The sequence below is a fragment of the Bison bison genome, unplaced genomic scaffold (assembly GCF_000754665.1).
Source record: "Bison bison bison isolate TAMUID 2011002044 unplaced genomic scaffold, Bison_UMD1.0 scf7180017864166, whole genome shotgun sequence".
Taxonomy (NCBI): Eukaryota; Metazoa; Chordata; class Mammalia; order Artiodactyla; family Bovidae; genus Bison; species Bison bison.
The window spans coordinates 822,262-839,604 of record NW_011494738.1 but is presented as its reverse complement, the minus strand read 5'-3'; the positions used below and the strand labels follow the sequence as shown (position 1 = coordinate 839,604).

At 38.7% G+C, this 17,343-nt stretch overlaps 1 protein-coding gene across 3 annotated transcripts in view; it reads left to right on the top strand.

The window, feature by feature from the left end:
- CFAP36 (cilia and flagella associated protein 36) overlaps window positions 1-17,092 on the top strand; it is a 30,676-nt gene extending 13,584 nt beyond the window's left edge. Inside the window, exons 4-10 of one of the 3 annotated variants that reach the window (XM_010841661.1) lie at window positions 957-1,071; window positions 4,520-4,607; window positions 6,683-6,734; window positions 12,128-12,230; window positions 15,372-15,421; window positions 15,613-15,762; window positions 16,240-17,092. In XM_010841661.1, the coding sequence (XP_010839963.1) occupies window positions 957-1,071; window positions 4,520-4,607; window positions 6,683-6,734; window positions 12,128-12,230; window positions 15,372-15,421; window positions 15,613-15,762; window positions 16,240-16,341 (660 nt within the window). In that variant the 3' untranslated portion in view covers window positions 16,342-17,092. Of the gene's footprint in view, window positions 1-956; window positions 1,072-4,519; window positions 4,608-6,682; window positions 6,735-12,127; window positions 12,231-15,281; window positions 15,422-15,612; window positions 15,763-16,239 lie in introns of all 3 variants that reach the window. The other 2 variants (XM_010841660.1, XM_010841659.1) reach the window with 2 other exon arrangements.
- The last annotated feature ends 251 nt before the right edge of the window (window positions 17,093-17,343 follow it).

Here is a 17,343-nt window from a genome sequence, read left to right as displayed (position 1 = left end):
ATTGATTGGTTTGATCTCCTTGCAGTCCAAGGGACTCTCAAGAGTCTTCTCCAACACCACAGTTCAAAAGCATCATTTCTTCAGCACTCAGCTTTCTTTGTAGTCCAACTCTCACATCCATACACGACTACTGAAAAAACCATAGCTTTGATTAGACGGACCTTTGTTGGTAAAGTAATATCTCTGCTTTTTAATATTTGCTATCTCAGTCAGCTTTTCTTCCAAGGAGCAAATGTCTTTTAATTTCATGGTTGCAGTCACCATCTTCAGTGATTTTGGAGCCCAAGAAAATAAAGTCTTTCACTGTTTCCCCATCTATTTGCCATGAAGTGAATTTTGGCATTTATTCTAATTTAATTTGGCAGTTTTATTAATTAAAGGATTATTTGTACTTACTGCTTTATCACTAAACAGTAAATTTCAGGTGGTTGTTGTTTAGTCACTAAGTTGTGTCCGATTCTTTTGTGACCCCATGGATTGTAGCCACCAGGCTCCTCTGTCCATGGGATTTTCCAGGCAAAAATACTGGAGTGGGTTGCCATTTCCTCCTCCAGGAGATCTTCCTGACCCAGGGACTGAACCCACATCTCCTGGATTGGCAGGAGGATTCTGTACCACTGAGCCACCAGGGAAGCCCCAAATTTCAGATTGACAGAGTCTAAACCAAATAGTTATCATTATTTTGACTGAAAAACAGATTTGTATACTGAAGTGGTAACTTTAAAAGAGTAAGACTCATTCCTGTGTTGTTTATCAGCGTTGCTCAGCACTGGCTCATTTGGAAAATGTTGAGAACCCTACTTTAAAGGCTTTTAGAAAAAAATCTTAAAATTGTTCTTTTGAGTCATCTAGTCATAAATAATAATGCAGCATTCTTGAATTAATGCACCTTTTGCAGTGGAAATGATTTGAGTGTGTGGGAAATAGTTCTGTAACTTCCTGACTTCTTTCCACAGGCCATTTTGCAACCTGTATTGGCAGCAGAAGATTTTACTATCTTTAAAGCAATGATGGTCGAGAAAAATACTGAAATGCAGCTGCAAGCCATTCGAATAATTCAAGAGAGAAATGGTAAAAGGTTGAATTTAGAAATCTAAGTGCTAAGTGCATTTTGTTTTGGTGTTAGTTTTAACTAATATGATCTTAACGTTGCTGTTTTGTATAAATTTATTTCAAGTTTGAAAATCTAAGACTGACTTAAGAGATACTAGAGTGTAAACTTCCTGATAACTGATTGGTTGAAATCTCAAAGAAAGCAGAACAGAATTTGATTTAACGTTTTAGGTTTCAGAGAGCTCAGTTTTTCTGCTCAGCCATCATGTTTATGAAAGTCAGTATTTTTGCGTGGTCACAGTTACAGTTACTGTTGAGTGTACAGTTACTTTTTCCCTCCTGGCTTAACGAAGACAGTGGTTCTAAAGCTTTAGTGAGCAATTAGAAGCAGTTGAGGGGTTGTTGAAACCCATGCCTGTGTCCCAGTTTCTGACTCAGTAGGTCTGGAGTGGGGCCTAGTACTTCGTATTTTTAACAAGTTCCTAGCTGATGCTGAAGCTGCTGGTCTTGGGGTGGCACTGAGAACTAGGACAGTGGGCAGATAGCATTATGCCACCATAAGGCTGAAGAGGAAACAGCCCACAGTCCTGGTGACCACCTTTAGCTTTATCCTTTCCTTAATTCTCTACCTGAACTCAGTTTTTTCCTAGCTCTTCCTGCTTTTCTTCCCTTCCTGTGTACTTGAATTCTACTTGACATCTTGATTCAAAACATCAGAGTTTCTAACCATACTTCTTGTTACTGTACTATCTCTTTTTCAACCCAGATGCATATCTAAGTTTCCCATTTCGGACTCTAGTGACCTTAATACCTGTGTGTTCCTTTGCTTAATAGATTGCCACAGATATTCCTTATCATGCCTATATACTCTCTAATGGTTTGGCAGTGGGGCCTTTTCTTTGCTTATTTCTTGAGCATATTAGAGCTATAGTTTAGTTGTACTATTTGCTTTTAAGGGTCTGCCATATGCTGCAATAGGGCTTCTGTTGTTACGTGGCAAACATTAGATTGTTGGAGGGTCTGTGTGGGTTAGACTGTTGTGGGTTCTCCTCTCATTTGCCTGAAGTGAGTAAAGACCATACCCCTAGAGCCAACCACCATCATATCTATTCTCTAAAATGCATTTCACAGCAGGAAAGACTGTTGCACATGATGTGGAGATAATACCACCCTAACCCTGAACAATGCATGACATTGAACTGCAGCTTTTGTGTAAAGTTTGGAAAACAGTCTCTTTCTCTTTGTTTCTCTACCATGGTTTGCTTCATATGATCCTTTTCTCTTGTGTTTTCCTGCAACTATGCTTTTTATTCTGACCTATAGGATAGAGAATCTGAATAATTACTTTATGTTATTTCACATTGCTTTAGGGGACCTTTTGATAAAAGAAATAGGAAACTTGATAATGGCACTCTGCAGTCTTTAGAATTTAACTGGAAACAAGGAAATTTTAATTAAAAGAGAACAGGTAACCATAGCTTGTATCAGCTGGGTACCTCAAGTTGCCATTAGCAAAATACCTCAGAGAAAATGGCCTAAGCAATAAGAAATTGTCATCTCACAGAACCAGAAGTAGAGGAAGGGAAGGAAGACAGGCAGGTCCAGGCTTGGTTCATTTGGTGGGGCTCAGTGATGTTTTCAAGGACCTTGACACTCTTCCACTTTTACTCTGCCATTCTCAGGATCTTCTTTCATGATTGCACTCGAGCGTCATTGAGTGCACACTCAACAATATCTCATGAAGAAAAGCAATGCTTCTTCCTGTACATCTCCTTTTATAAGCAAGACAACACGTTCATAGAAGCCCCTTAGGAATTTTCCTCTCAGGTCCTATTGGTCAGGATTGGATTCACATGGCTTTATAAACCCTCTGGCAGGGGGAAATGAGACCATGGTGATTGGCTTAAATCATGACTCACTCTTGTGGGGTGGGGCTGGGCCCTGCCTCTAAGTACTTGGCTGCCTGGTAGCTGCACACAGATGGCTTCTATTAGCAAGGGAGGACCAGGGGAATGATGTGGAATGCTGCTGCAGTCAAACTGCAGGGTGGGACAGTTTGCTTACATTTAAACATAAACTAATACTTAGTTTCTGCCACAGAATTTTTAATACTTGTATTTAAGTATCTCACTTAACATAAATCCAGGGGAAAGTACCTTAGAACAAAGTTGATTATACTCAAAACTGCAGACTGTTTGTGTGAGAAAAATTCAAAGGCTCTAGGAATTCTGGTTGTATCTTATCAAAGAATTTGGGACAAGTGCAAATCAGAGCAATATTTTGATGGTTTTGAAGTATTGCACATTGTTGTTTTATTCTTTCCTTAGTTTTTAAAATTTTCCTTAGATCAGTAGGAGAATACTAATTATGTAGCTTTTGACTAAGCAAAAATGCACTTAAGATCAGTGGGTTATATAGAAGTCAGTTTTCTGGTTGTGATACTATACTACAGTTTTCAAAGATGTTTCACTGAGGGAACCTGGGTAAAGAGTGCATAGCATCTCTCTGTATTATTTTTTACAACTGCATGTGAATCTGCAATTATCTCAAAATGAAAAGTTTAATTTAAAATGTACTTCAACATCAAGGGCATTAGAATAATAAAGCTACTTTAATTTAGAACAGATCCAAAATCCCATCATCATATATGGATAAAGAAATGAAAGGTAAAAATTAGGGGATATACTGTTAATGTTTTGGGAATATACTAATTACAGATAAAAGCAGAACACTTATTATCATCTACCTGCTTATCAGGAAGATATAAGTAATAAAGTAAATTAAACCAATACTTAAAATTACTTGCCATAAATTGTTCTGCCTTGGGCTAAAGTTGGTACTGCTCTAGTTTATAGTTATTAGCCCAATATCTGAATAGAAGGTCTGAGAGCAGAGACTGTTTTATTCATCTTTATATTCCCCTTAAGTGCTTAGCACCATGCTTTTTTGCATGTAGTAAGCAGGGCTCTTTTGGTAGCATATGTTGTAGTATGAATGAAGAGTGTTAACATGCTGTTTCAATTAACAAAGTATTTTATATATTGCTTTGTAAACTCTTTTCCCTTTTAAATAATACTTCTGAGAGCATAGTTTCATTATTAGGAGCTTGTTAATTTCATTGTGTATGTCCTGTGTAGTATATGATTATGGAAGACAATAGATTATATTAATTAATTTCTATTATCATATATTATTATTATTTTAAACAGACAATACATAGCTACCAAGAGTCATTTCTAGGTAAAGTTGTGAGGTTTTTTGTTTTGTTTGTGGAGCTGATTCCTTAAAAGAAGAAAAAGTTTAAAAGACCATAGTTAAAAAGATAAAATATAATAGCATAAAACATTTTTTTTAAGTGATAGATCTTAATAAACTACTTTGTACTTCTTGATGAACTAGAATAGTGAGAAATAAAATGTTTTCAGTTGAGTTGATATTCTCCTGTGTGATCTCTGGTTTTGAACAGGTGTATTACCTGACTGCTTAACAGATGGTTCTGATGTGGTCAGTGACCTTGAACAGGAAGAGATGAAAATCCTGAAAGAAGTTCTTAGGTATCCTCTTTAATTATTTGAATGGATCATTAATAACATTGCAATATGATCTGTACGTAAACTTTTTACCCAAAAAATACTGTGAACTAGTAAAATATCTAAATTCTTTCCTAAAGATCATGAACATGATTTATCATTTTATTTGTTATAACTATGTATGTATTGGCTTCCCTGGTGGCTCAGAGGTTAAAGTGTCTGCCTGCAATGCGGGAGACCTGGGTTTGATCCCTGGGTGGGGAAGAGCCCCTGGAGAAGGAAATGGCAACCCACTCCAGTATTCCTGCCTGGAGAATCCCATGGACGGAGGAGCCTGGTGGGGTACAGTCCACAGGGTTGCAAAGAGTTGGACACGACTGAGTGACTTCACTCACTCATGTATGTATTACATTTCTTAATGGACACATCAGCCCAAATGGGAGGGTCTTCTTCCAATCACATCATGGGCCTAGGAAACTAGCCATCAATGGAAACAAGGTACGGTAGATGCAGTCTGATGCTTGGAAGGGCTGTTGTGGCCTGAGCTGAGCAGGAGACTGCATGGCTTCTGGATCTTGGTATTAGAGGAGGCTCATGACAGGTGTCTCATGGTAGAAGGCTGGACATCCAGGCTCCACAGACCAAATAGCTGACTACTTGCTAACCTCTTATATATGGGCTTCCCTTGTGGCTCAGCTGGTAAAGAATCTGCCTGCAATGTGGGAGACCTGGGTTCGATCCCTGGGTTTGGAAGATCCCCTAGAGAAGGGAAAGGCTACCCACTCCAGTGTTCTGGCCTGGAGAATTCCATGGACTGTATAGTTCATAGGGTTGCAAAGAGTTGGACATGACTGAGCGACTTTCACTTTCTTATCTATTATGTGTTTGTCAGACAAATGCCTGGCATGGAATGTGCAGTCCAGTAAAGGGGATTTTTTTTTACCCCTAAAGCCTGTTGTCCCCTGACCTCTATGGGAGTTTGAGAAGGGAGGGGCAATTGCAGTATGTAATATTTAAGTCTATGGGGATGTATAGGTTTAAGGCAAAAGGATTCCTACAGCTGCTGTGTCCCCTGCAGAGTGAACCTTGGCCTTCAGGGGCCCTGGCTCTGCATTCTAACCACATACGTGACAATCTTCAAGCATCCTGTGGTCCTCCCACCTTCCCAACTTGTCCACAGTTCCAAAGCAGGAGGGAGGTGGTTAGGAGGGTGGGCCTAGTGGGAGTTTGTGGCAGGAGCTCTAGGATTTAGTCCTTCATTTCAGGGGATTTGCGTGAGTGTGGGGAGGGAGGCAAATGTCTGGGTGAACCTAGGCCTTTCCTGCCAAGTCCTCCTTTCCTGCGTGCCAGGTGAGGGCATATAGGAGCCTGAGACAACACAGAGAGCTTTGAGTTTACAGACTGGAAGAGTTCAGGATATTCGGTAGTTGGTTTAGAAGACTGGTAGTTTTGACTTCTACTGGTTGCTTCTGTTGGTTGATTGGTAGTTTGAAACCTGGTCAGTATTGTACTTCTAGATTTTATTTTCTGTAGGCTTTTGGTGGGGGTGTGCTACTGTATAAACAGTGGAACTTAGTTATGGACATGTAAGAGAGCTGACTTGGCTATTTTCCTAAATCAGATGGCCTTTGTGAGCAGTTTACAAAGCTGATAAGGCTTTGGTATAAGGGCATCAGGAGAGCTTTGTGATAGCTCATCTGCCATGGAAAAACTAAAATGAGGAGAGAAATGGATCTTATCAGGGGACATGTAACTGATCTGTCTAAAGTAAGAGATCAGAATCCATATTCATGGGATTTGCCATTCAGATTTGGGTTTAGAATTTCAAACCTGTTGAATTTTGTTCAGCCAGAAGTCCTTCACACAGGATATGAGTAAACCTGTGTTTTGTGTAGCTAACCATATTATGCTGTTTATGTCTGTGTATGTCTTTCTCAGTTGATTGTAAGCTGCTTTAAGTGAAGCCTGATTATTTCCATCTTTGTTTCCAAAATTCTTTGCATATATTGTACGCTTTGGTTAGTATGTTGCTTGTTGAATATTTGTTCTTTGACCAAAAGAGAAAGTTTACTTTTCTACTTTATTTTTGTGTATTTCAGAAAATCAAAAGAGGAGTATGACCAGGAGGAAGAAAGGAAGAGAAAAAAGCAGGTGCCTATAAAACATACTAATATAATAGACGTATTTCATTGCTGTTATCCCTTAAGTTCACACCTAGGATTTCTGTTAAAGTTTAAGCTTAGGTGAAATGACACAGTTCCTCAGAGTATTCATATTTTCTTGGTGGTTCTGAGCATTTATACTTCTTTATTCACTTTATAATTTGTCCAATGACCTGCCTTTTAAATTCTCAGTAAAGAATGAGATTATTCAATCCAAAAAAACTTAATACTATTCATATTTGGGGGAATTTTTAATAGAAATTGCCGTTAATTTTATGAATAAAAGAAGATTAAGAAAATATTTGACTTCCCCACTTGCTTTGATTCCTTTACTGTTTTGAAACAGCAGCTGCAGTTACTATTGAGGGTCCCCTGTAGACTTTAACGCTGCCAGCTTGAAGCAGAATGACTCAGTTTCACATTTCCTGGTGTACTGTTCTTTCATTAAAAACGGTTTCCCTAAAGTGCCTAATTTTTCCTAAGGAAAAATTAAACATGTATCTGGTTGAGGTGAAGGAAACTAATATTTATTTTTTCCTCCCCCCTTTTCTAGCTGCCTCTCTTTCCACATTTTCCCAAATCTCCCCGGAGAGGGAAAACTAATATAAACTAATTCTCACTCACTTGATAGTCATTTTCCTTTTTTTTCCTCAATCACTGTGATTCATGCTTGTATCGTTTACTGTCTTTGAAAAAACCTATTTTACTCCAAGGTACCCAATGAAGAGCAGAAGAGAGATTTTTAGGATTTACTGGGGATTTATTTCTTTTTGACTAACTATCCTTTCAGTAAGTGGAGGTGAAATTCATAGATAATACTATTTTTTAATATAGAACAGAAACTATTCAGAACTGTTATCAGTAGACAGTAGTATTGGGAATTCCCTGGTGGCCCAGTGATTTGAACTTAGTGCTTTCACTGCTGTGGGCCTAGGTTCTATCCCTCATTGGGGAATTAAGATCCTGCAAGCTGCGTGATGTGGCCAGAAAAAAAAAGAAGAAGAAGACAGTCTTAACTTTCTGATTTATAAATAAACTATATCAGGATTCTTGAATAATAATATGTTTTAGGGTCATATGCTTTTTTTTTAGACTTTTTTTTAACGGAAATTTTCAAACACACAAATGTAGAGCTGATAATAATTTCAGTCCTTGTGTTTCCATCACTCAGCATATATAGAAACTTATGACGCAGGTATCCATGAATTACCTAAAAAGTTACATGCGATTGGATTTTCCTATTTTTATGGAAAAATGAATTATTTTACTTAGTTCTTTCCAAGATTTAAGTGATTTCTTTGGTTTAAATGCAGCATCTTATTTTAGAAATGGTGAAATATAGGCATACCTGAGAGATGTGAGTTTGGTTCTAGACTACTGCAATAAAGTGAAGATAATAATACAATAAATCACAAATGTATTTTGGTTTCTGAGCACATATAAAAGTTAGTTTACACTAAACTGTAGTCTTTTAATTGTACAATGGCATTATGTCTAAAAATTATGTACATATCTTTATTAAAAATTATTTTATTTCTAAAAAATGCTGACCATCATCTGAGCCTTTGGCGAGTTGTAATTTTTTTGCTGGTGGAAGGTCCTGCTTCTGTGCTGATGGCTGCTGACTGACCAGGGTGGTGGCTGCTGAAGGTTGGGATGGTTGTGGCAGTTTCTTAAAATAAGACAACAGTGAAGTTTGCTGCAGTATTTAACTCTTCCTTTCATGACCAATCTCACTGTAGCATGAAGTGCTGTTTGATTGTATTTTACCCACAGTAGAACTTCTTTCAGTTTTGGAGTCGGTCTTCTCAAACCTGGCTGCTATTTTTATCAACTAAATTTGTGTAATGTTCTAAATCCTTTGTTGTCATTTCAACAGCATCTTCCCTGGGAGCAGATTGCCTCAGGCAACCATTTTCTTTGCTTATACATAAGAAGCAACTCCCTGACGCTTTAAAATTTTGTCATGAAATTATAGCTATTCAGGCACACCTTCAGGCTCCAGTTCTAATTCTGGTTCTCCTGCTGTTTCGTCCACATCTGCAATTACTTCCTGCACTGAAGTCTTGAACCCCTCTTAAGTCATCCATGAGGAGTAGAATCAACTTCTTCCAAACTCCTGTTAATGTTGTTATTTCTACTTCTTCCCAATGAATCACAGAGGTTGTTAATGGCATCTAAACTGGTAAATTCTCTCCAGAAGGTTTGCAATTGCCTTTTCTCAGATCCATGAGAGGAATCACTATCTATGGCCTCTGTAGCCTTATGAAATACATTTCTTAAAGAATAAGGCTTGAAAGTTGAAATTGCTCCTTGATCCATGAGCTGTGTGTTGTTGTTGTTCAGTTGCTCCGTTGTATCTGACTCTTTGTGACCCCATGGACTGCAGCACACCAGGTCTTCCTGTCCTTCACCACCTCCCAGAGCTTGCTCAAACTCACATTCTTTGAGTTGGTGATGCCATACAACCATCTCATCCTCTGTCATCCCCTTCTCCTCCTCTCTCCAATCTTTCCCAGCATCAGAGTTTTTTCCAGTGAGTTGGCTCTTTGCCTCAGGTGGCCAAAGTATTAGAGCTTCAGCGTTGGCATCATGAGCTGTGTAGCAGACATGAAAACAACTTGAATCTTGTACCTCTCTGTCAGAGCTCTTGGATGTCCAGGTGCACTGTCAATGAGTAGTAATATTTTGTATGGAATCTTTTTTTCTTTTTTGGAGGAGTAGGTCTCAACAGTGGGCTTCAGATATTTAGTAAACCATGTTGTTAACAGATGTGTTATCATCTACGCTTTGTTGTTCCACTGATAAAGCACAGGGAGAGTAGATTTACCATAGTTCTTAAGGGCCTTGAGAAATCTGTATGCAGGTCAGGAAGCAACAGTTAGAACTGGACATGGAACAACAAACTGCTTGCAAATAGGAAAAGCAGTGTGTCAAGGCTGTATATTGTTACCCTGCTTATTTAACTTATATGCAGAGTACATCATGAGAAACGCTGGGCTGGATGAAGCACAAGCTGGAATCAAGATTGCCAGGAGAAATATCAATAACCTCAGATATGCAGATGACACCACCCTTATGGCAGAAAGTGAAGAAGAACTAAAGAGCCTCTTGATGAAAGTGAAACAGGAGAGGAAAAAGTTGGCTTAAAGCTCAACATTCAAAAAACTAAGATCATGGCATCAGGTCCCATCACTTCATGGCAAATAGATGGGGAAACAAACAAAAAAAAAGATGGGGAAACAGTGGAAACAGTGTCAGACTTTATTTTTTTGGGCTCCAAAATCACTGCAGATGGTGATTGCAGCCATGAAGTTAAAAGACGCTTACTCCTTGGAAGAAAAGTTATGACCAACCTAGACAGCGTATTAAAAAGCAGAGACATTACTTTGTCAACAAAGGTCCATCTAGTCAAGGCTGTGGTTTTTCCAGAGGTTATGTATGGATGTGATAGTTGGACTATAAAGAAAGCTGAGTACCAAAGAATTTATGCTTTTGACCTGTGGTGTTGGAGAAGACTCTTGAAAGTCCCTTGAACTGCAAAGAGATCCAACCAGTCCATCCTAAAGGAGATCAGTCCTGAGTGTTCATTGGAAGGACTGATGTTGAAGCTGAAACTCCAATACTTTGGCCACCTGATGCGAAGAGCTGACTCATTTCAAAAGACCTTGATGCTGGCAAAGATTGAAGGCAGGAGGAGAAGGGGATGACAGAGGATGAGATGGTTGGATAGCATCACCGACTCAATGGACATGAGTTTGGATAAACTCTGGGAGTTGGTGATGGGCAGAGAGGCCTGGCGTGCTGCAGTCCATGGGGTCGCAAAGAGTCGGACATGCCCGAGTGACTGAACTGAACTTAAGGGCCTTATTATGCATTAGCCTCTAATAAGACAGTATGTCCTTTGAAGCTTTTAAGCTGGGCATTGACTTATCCTCACTTTCTATGAAAGTCCTAGATAGCATCTTCTTCCAGTGGTAGGCTGTTTCATCTACATTAAAAATCTGCTGATAGTGTTGTTGTTGTGATTACTAAGTTGTGTCCAACTCTTTTGCAACCCCTTGGACTGTAGCCCACCAGTTTCCTCTGTCCATGGGATTTCCCAGGCAAGAATACTGGAGTGGTTTGCCATTTCCTTCTCCAGAGCATCTTCCTGATCCAGGGATTAAACCTGTGTCTCTTGCATTGGCCAACAGATTCTTTACCACTGAGCCGCCTTCATTAGTTTTGTTCGTGAGATCTTCTGGATGGCTTGTCCCAGCTTCTGCATTAGCACTTGCTGCCTCACGCTGTGCTTGTGTGTTGCAGAGGCAGCTTCTTTTCTTCAATCTCATGAACCACCCTCTGCTAGCTTCACACTTTTCTTCTGCAACTTCCTCACCCCTCTCAGCCTTTATAGAACCTTGCTCTGGATTAAGCTTTGGGCTTAAAGGAATGTTGTGGCTGGCTTGTTCTTCTATCCAGACCACTAAGACTTTCTCCATATCAGCAGTAAGGCTGTTTCACTTTCATATCAGTTGTGTCCACTGGAGTAGCAGTTTTAATTTCCTCAAGAGCTTTCCCTTTGCGTTAACAACTTGGTTAACTGTTTGGTGCAAGAGGCGTAGCCTTTGATCTGTTTTAGCTTTCAACACACCTCCTCACTAAATGTAATCATTTCTAGCTTTTGATTTAAAGTGAGAGACCTGTGACTTTTCCTTTCACTTGAACACTTAGAGGCCGCTGTAGGGTTATTAATTGGCCTAATTTCAGCATTTTTGTGTCTCAAGGAATAGGAAGGTCTGAGAAGAGGGAGAGAAGTAAGGGAACAACCGGTTAGTGGAGCAGTCAGAAAACACACAACTTTCGTCTGTTAAGTTCACTGTCTCATATATAAGGCTGCGATTTGTGGTGCCCCAAAACAGGCACAATAGTAACGTCACAGGTCACTGATCACTGGTGATATGATAATAAATATGATAATGAAAAAGTTGAAAATATTGCAAGAATTACCAAAATGTGACACAGAGACATAGTGAGCAAATGCTGTTGGAAAAATGGTGCCTATAGACTTGCTTGATACAGAATTGCCACAAACCTTCAATTTGTAAAAAAGAAAAAACAAACAAAAAAACAACACAGTAGTAAAGACAGTAAGTTGAAGTGCAATAAAAGTAGGTGTGCTGTAAATCAGTTTGTGGCTGCTTCAGGCATGTCAGAGTACCGGTATTATTATTATTGTATTTTTTAGATTATTTTAAGTTAAAGCATCAATTCTGTGGTGCTCAATCTTCTTTTTAGTAGACAGTAATTTTTGAAACTAATATGTTTGAATCTGTTAAGTAGTGAATGATTCAAAATTAATCTAAAATATTTTCTAAATTGTGTTCTTGATGCCTGAAGTTATCAGAAGCCAAAACAGAAGAGCATCCGATGCAGGCCAATGAAACGGCAAAAATGAGTAATTCCCAAGGGGATGGTGAACATTTTGCACACCCAGCGTCAGGTAAGGTTGACGTGTAGCCAAATTTCTGAATAATATGAATACTTAAACATTGTTAAGAGTGTGTTGTTTTCTCATACATGCTTCAGCTTCAAAAACCCTGTGAGGTTCAGTGGCCATTGGTGTTTAATGCTCTTTGTGAATTTAGCTAAAGAGATTGCCTATAGGAGATATTCAGCTGACAGAGAGGGTGTAGCCCCTAAATTTCTAAGTGAAGCTTGGAACCCAGAGCAGTGAGCAGAATTCCTTGGGGAAGCCCCCAGCCTGTAGGCCATGACTACAGCATTCAAGGTATGGTCATGTAACATTTGCTACTTTCTTCTTTTATCACAATCAGATGATGTGTGGAAGTTAGAAGCTGAACATGGAAAGATAATATTAATTTATTTTCCTAGTGAATTAAAACACAGTAACTAAAAGGTATCCAGTTTGTTCAGAAATTTAGTCTTAAACTGTCATTGAAACTAAAATTGAGGAGACTCCTTGTGGGAAATGTTAGTAGATGATCTTGTTAAGTATGTGGGAAACCATTTTCAGTATTCTGATTTGTTGTATAAGAGAGGTAATTCTGAAGCAGAACTTGAATATGATGATGTATGTAGCTCATTTTTATTTTGGATTTCTACATTTTTTAGATACATGTCCTTTTCTCAATTTAAAAACCCTGTAACTCCATGAGGTAGATATTATGATCCTTACTTTTCTTTTATTTTTTTAAACTAGAAATTCAAGGAAGTTTAGTGATGTCCAAAGTAACTGAGCTCTTAAATAGTGAGACTGTGACTTCCCTTGGTCTTCTGACTTCAAGTCTTGTATTTTTCTGCACTTTGCAGAAGTTTTATAATTGAGATAGATAGGTTTGATGTTTATCAACTAATTTAAGGAACTGTATTCTTAGTTGATAAAATAATGGGCATGTGAAACAGAAGCAGTTTTATAAATTTAACTTGCTTTTTGATTCTTAGCAAATCTAATAATTTAGATTTGGCTCAGATGGTAAAGAATCTTCTGCAATGTGGGAGACCTGGGTTTGAGGCCTGGGTCAGGAAGATCCCTTGGAGAAAGGAATGGCAACTCACTGCAGTACTCTTGCCTGGAGAATTCCATAGACAGAGGAGCCTGGCGAGCTACAGTCCATGGGGTCGCAGAGAGTCGGACATGACTGAGCAACTAAAACACACAAGTACATGTACTGTTCAAATCTCATGTCTGACATAATTTGAATATATTTGCTTATCAGACTATTAAGCTATAAAAATCTTAATTTCAAACCATTTGTAACTCAGTTATGCACATTAACAGAGAAACAATGGAAGGTAATTTTAAAAGTAATGACTTTAAGTTTTAAAAACTGTTCTATTTTAAAAAAATGAGTATATCTGATATTCCAGGGAATCGCTTCATACAAAGTGATAGGAGCCCAAGAGAAAGGCCTAACGTGGGAGGAATCATAAAGGTGTTTGGCTTCCTGCTTATCCCATTGCCCACATCTTTCCTTGGTTCCTGCTAGAAATGGGTAACTTCTGTTTTTCGGTAGATTCGGGGTTGCCAGTGATCATGTGATTTTCCTTTAAGCTAGCTGGCTTTTCGAGTCTCTATTCATAGAAATTAGACAAGCTACGTATTTTGGCCTCAGGCATTTTTTTCTCTAGGTTCAAGTTAGAATATAAAAGATGTTTATGACAACAAACTGAAGGCAGGAACTGTCCAGAACAAGTACATGAATAGAAATGCTTATGTGCCTGGAATCTCCCCCACCCCACCCCATGCGCCCAGCTCTGTGGTTCAAGTCCATCTCTGCTTCAAGTCATTATCATATGAATGGCATTTTAACTTTGCATATTTTGACCAACTTGTTGAATGAAGCTCATCTTCGTTTCTCTTATAGATAGTCCTGTAGCTTCCTGTATAGGTTGGTTGGAGTGTTAACGGCAGCCTCATCTCTTTCATGGAAACTTCCCTTTCAGTCCAAGAGCCCGAAGAACTTTTCCTCTAACCTCCTTGGCCCTACAGTCAGTCTGCTCACCCCGTGCTAAACAGTGGTCCTTGGGCAAATTTCTTGCTCATGCAAAGTTCTATTTCTGGTTTTACTGTGCTGGCAAGATTTTTAATTGTTTAGAGACATGTATATCATGTTCTCCCATCATGCCTTTAGTTCTTGGCATCATTTTTATGTGAGTCTTTGCTCTCACTTGCTGTCTTTCGTAGTCCATGTATTATAGTGAAAATGTTTGTCTTTAAAATCCCCACCTTATAATAAAAAATGGCTCAGAAAAGCAATTAGCATGTTAATCTCGTCTCTTGGCACAGTTACCAGATAATTGGAAGGTGTTGAGTGCTCATGTTACATCTGCTTCCAAATTCTACTTACTTTAAAATCTTTACATTTTCTTAATATGTTAGTAGGTTTATAGTTATCTTTAGGATATACTTACACCTTACTGATACTACTTGTAGCTTTATATTAATTGTTCTGCAAATACAAGGTCACTTAACAGTTTTTGCCTGCAGGCCAAAGTCTGAAGGACAGTTACACTGTTAGTAAGGGATTTTAGTGCACTTTATTCGGCAGGTCATTTCTGACTCTTTGCAATCCCATGGACTGTAGCTGGCCAGGCTCCTCTGTTCATGATATTTCCCAGGCAGGAGTATTGGAATGGGTTGCCATTTCTTTCTCCAGGGGATCTTCCTGAACCAGGAATCAAACCCTGCATCTCCTATATTGGCAGGTGGATTCTTTACCTGGCTTATATGGCAACCTTGTATTACAATAGTTCTAATCTTTAGACAAGAATTATATCTTTTTGTAGCTATAGTACCAAACAGCAGGAGCTTGGTATTTGTCAAAATGCCAACAAGAAACCATAGTTAAAGCTCCTTGAGGCCCGAGACCATGATTATTTGTTTTCACCCAGTGCCTAGCACAACAGAGGCACTGAACCAATGCTTGTTGAATGAATGAGAGAAAAAACCCAAGTATTATTAACATTAGCTCATTTTGGTAAGTCTAGCATAACTTAATATATTCTAATTGGTCTCTCTAATTACTACCAGAAGTTAAAGTGCATTTTGCTAATCAATCAGTGCAACCTTTGACAAGAAAGCTGGAAATGTTGCCTGAAACTTCCTCTCTCCCACAAAAAGGCCTGAAGATTCCTGGCTTCGAACATGCAAGCATGGAGGGACCAATAGCAGTAAGTGAAAACATTCTTTTTTAAGAACTATGAGCAAATGACAAAGTACTAGAAACACTGTAAATGGCCATAGACACCCAGCTTTTATAATGGTCTTGGACTCAAGCTTCTAATTTGATCAGTCAGTGGGTGTCTGTGCCACTTATTATGCAGTCTTGAATTTAAATAGTTCCTGCTCTCATTTGACCCAGAATTTATCAACACTTCGAACAGAAGAGCTCCGCCAGCGGGAACACTATCTAAAACAGAAGAGAGATAAGTTGATGTCCATGAGGAAGGACATGAAGATTAAGCAGAATCAAACTTCGGAGCAGAAAGGAAAACCTGCTGGGGAGGTGGAGGTACGGCTAGCTCTAGTATATGAAAATCTGCACATCTGTGGTGGGATTCAGAGTATGTGCTCTTGTAGACACATTCATAATAGTCTCCCTGACAGTGTAGCACTGCTACACTGAGAAAAGTAAGTCTTTTCTCAGCAGTGAAAGGGTTGATAGGGTTTTGTGAGGTAGAAATGATAGCAATTTTATGATTTACTTGCCCTGCTTTGAACACTGAAGGGTCAGCTGTCTGTTTTACCGAAGCCTTTTGAAATACTTTATCATAGAACAGCATCAGTACCCTAAGCCACCACCTCTAAAAGGCTTCCCTAAGAGATTTTTACAAAGAAGAAATTTAGGGGACTCAGCCCATGTGTGGCTTTTTTTTCTTTAGTTCACTGTGAATGCTCTACTATTTGTTCAAGGCAGTATGCTAGGAATTTTAGACAAATGAACCCATCATCTGCTGTAGCCAATATTTTTTTTTTTTTTTTTTTTAAGGAAATGACAGAGAAACCAGAAATGACAGCAGAGGAGAAGCAAACATTACTAAAGAGGAGATTGCTTGCAGAGAAACTTAAAGAAGAAGTTATTAATAAGTAAATTTAAGAACAATTTAGCAAGCAGTTCAAAATTTCTTAAAAATAAATTATTTAATCCTTAAACTGAACCTGTTTAGTTTCAGAGACTTGTGTTTATAAATGCAAATATAAGCTGATTACTTTTATTAAACTCTTCAGGTGTAGGGCAGTGGGTTACTTATGCAGACCAGTTCAATACAAATTTCTGAATAATATTCTCTTGTGGAGAGAAGGTATAGAAAGCCAAGTGATAGTGCATTCATTCATTTTTGTTTGTGCTAATAAACACTGTGCTGCATGCTAAGGATACAGTGATCAGGTAGATCGACTGGGTCCCTGCTTTCATGTGGCCAGTGTTAGATGGGAAGAGTGCAGTGTTATAAACAGGATCCTGCAGTCAATGAGAAGAGGTTAGCATATGGAATTGGAGATAGGTGGGGTACTCACTTGCAAGGCCTATAGGGAATGTGAGAGTTTTAAAGATTTTATAATGGTAGTGGGAAGTCACAGAAATTTTAAAGCAGGTAAGTTTCATGATCAAAATGTCCATTTTAAAAAGATGTGTAGTTGCAGTGTGGTGATTGGGTGAGTTAACAGTAGGTGTGGGTGAACAGGTATAGGGTAATCAATGTAATGCAACAGTGGTTCTCTGTGGCAGAATTTAGCACCCTACATTGAGGCAGGAGCAAATAGGACTTCAAAAATAGATGTGGGGGATGTTCAAAATATTCAGTTACTCTTTCTAGAAAAGCAACATTAAAACAGATAAAGAAACAATTGCTTGAGCCTCTTTGAGGGGGAATTCTGCCATGGGTGTAGTCTTGTGTGTTTGAAGTGATCCTGGGGTGGTGTGTAGTCCATTTGCTAAAAGCTAACACAAAATAGTAGGAGAAACCTTCCTTTCAGAAACTGTTTTGTGTCATCTGTAAGCACCTTCTTTTCTGGTTACAGGCCACTCCCAAGGTTTAATTTATAATTCCATTTTATCTCCTTATATCTATAGTTATAAGCTTTTAAAAAGGGA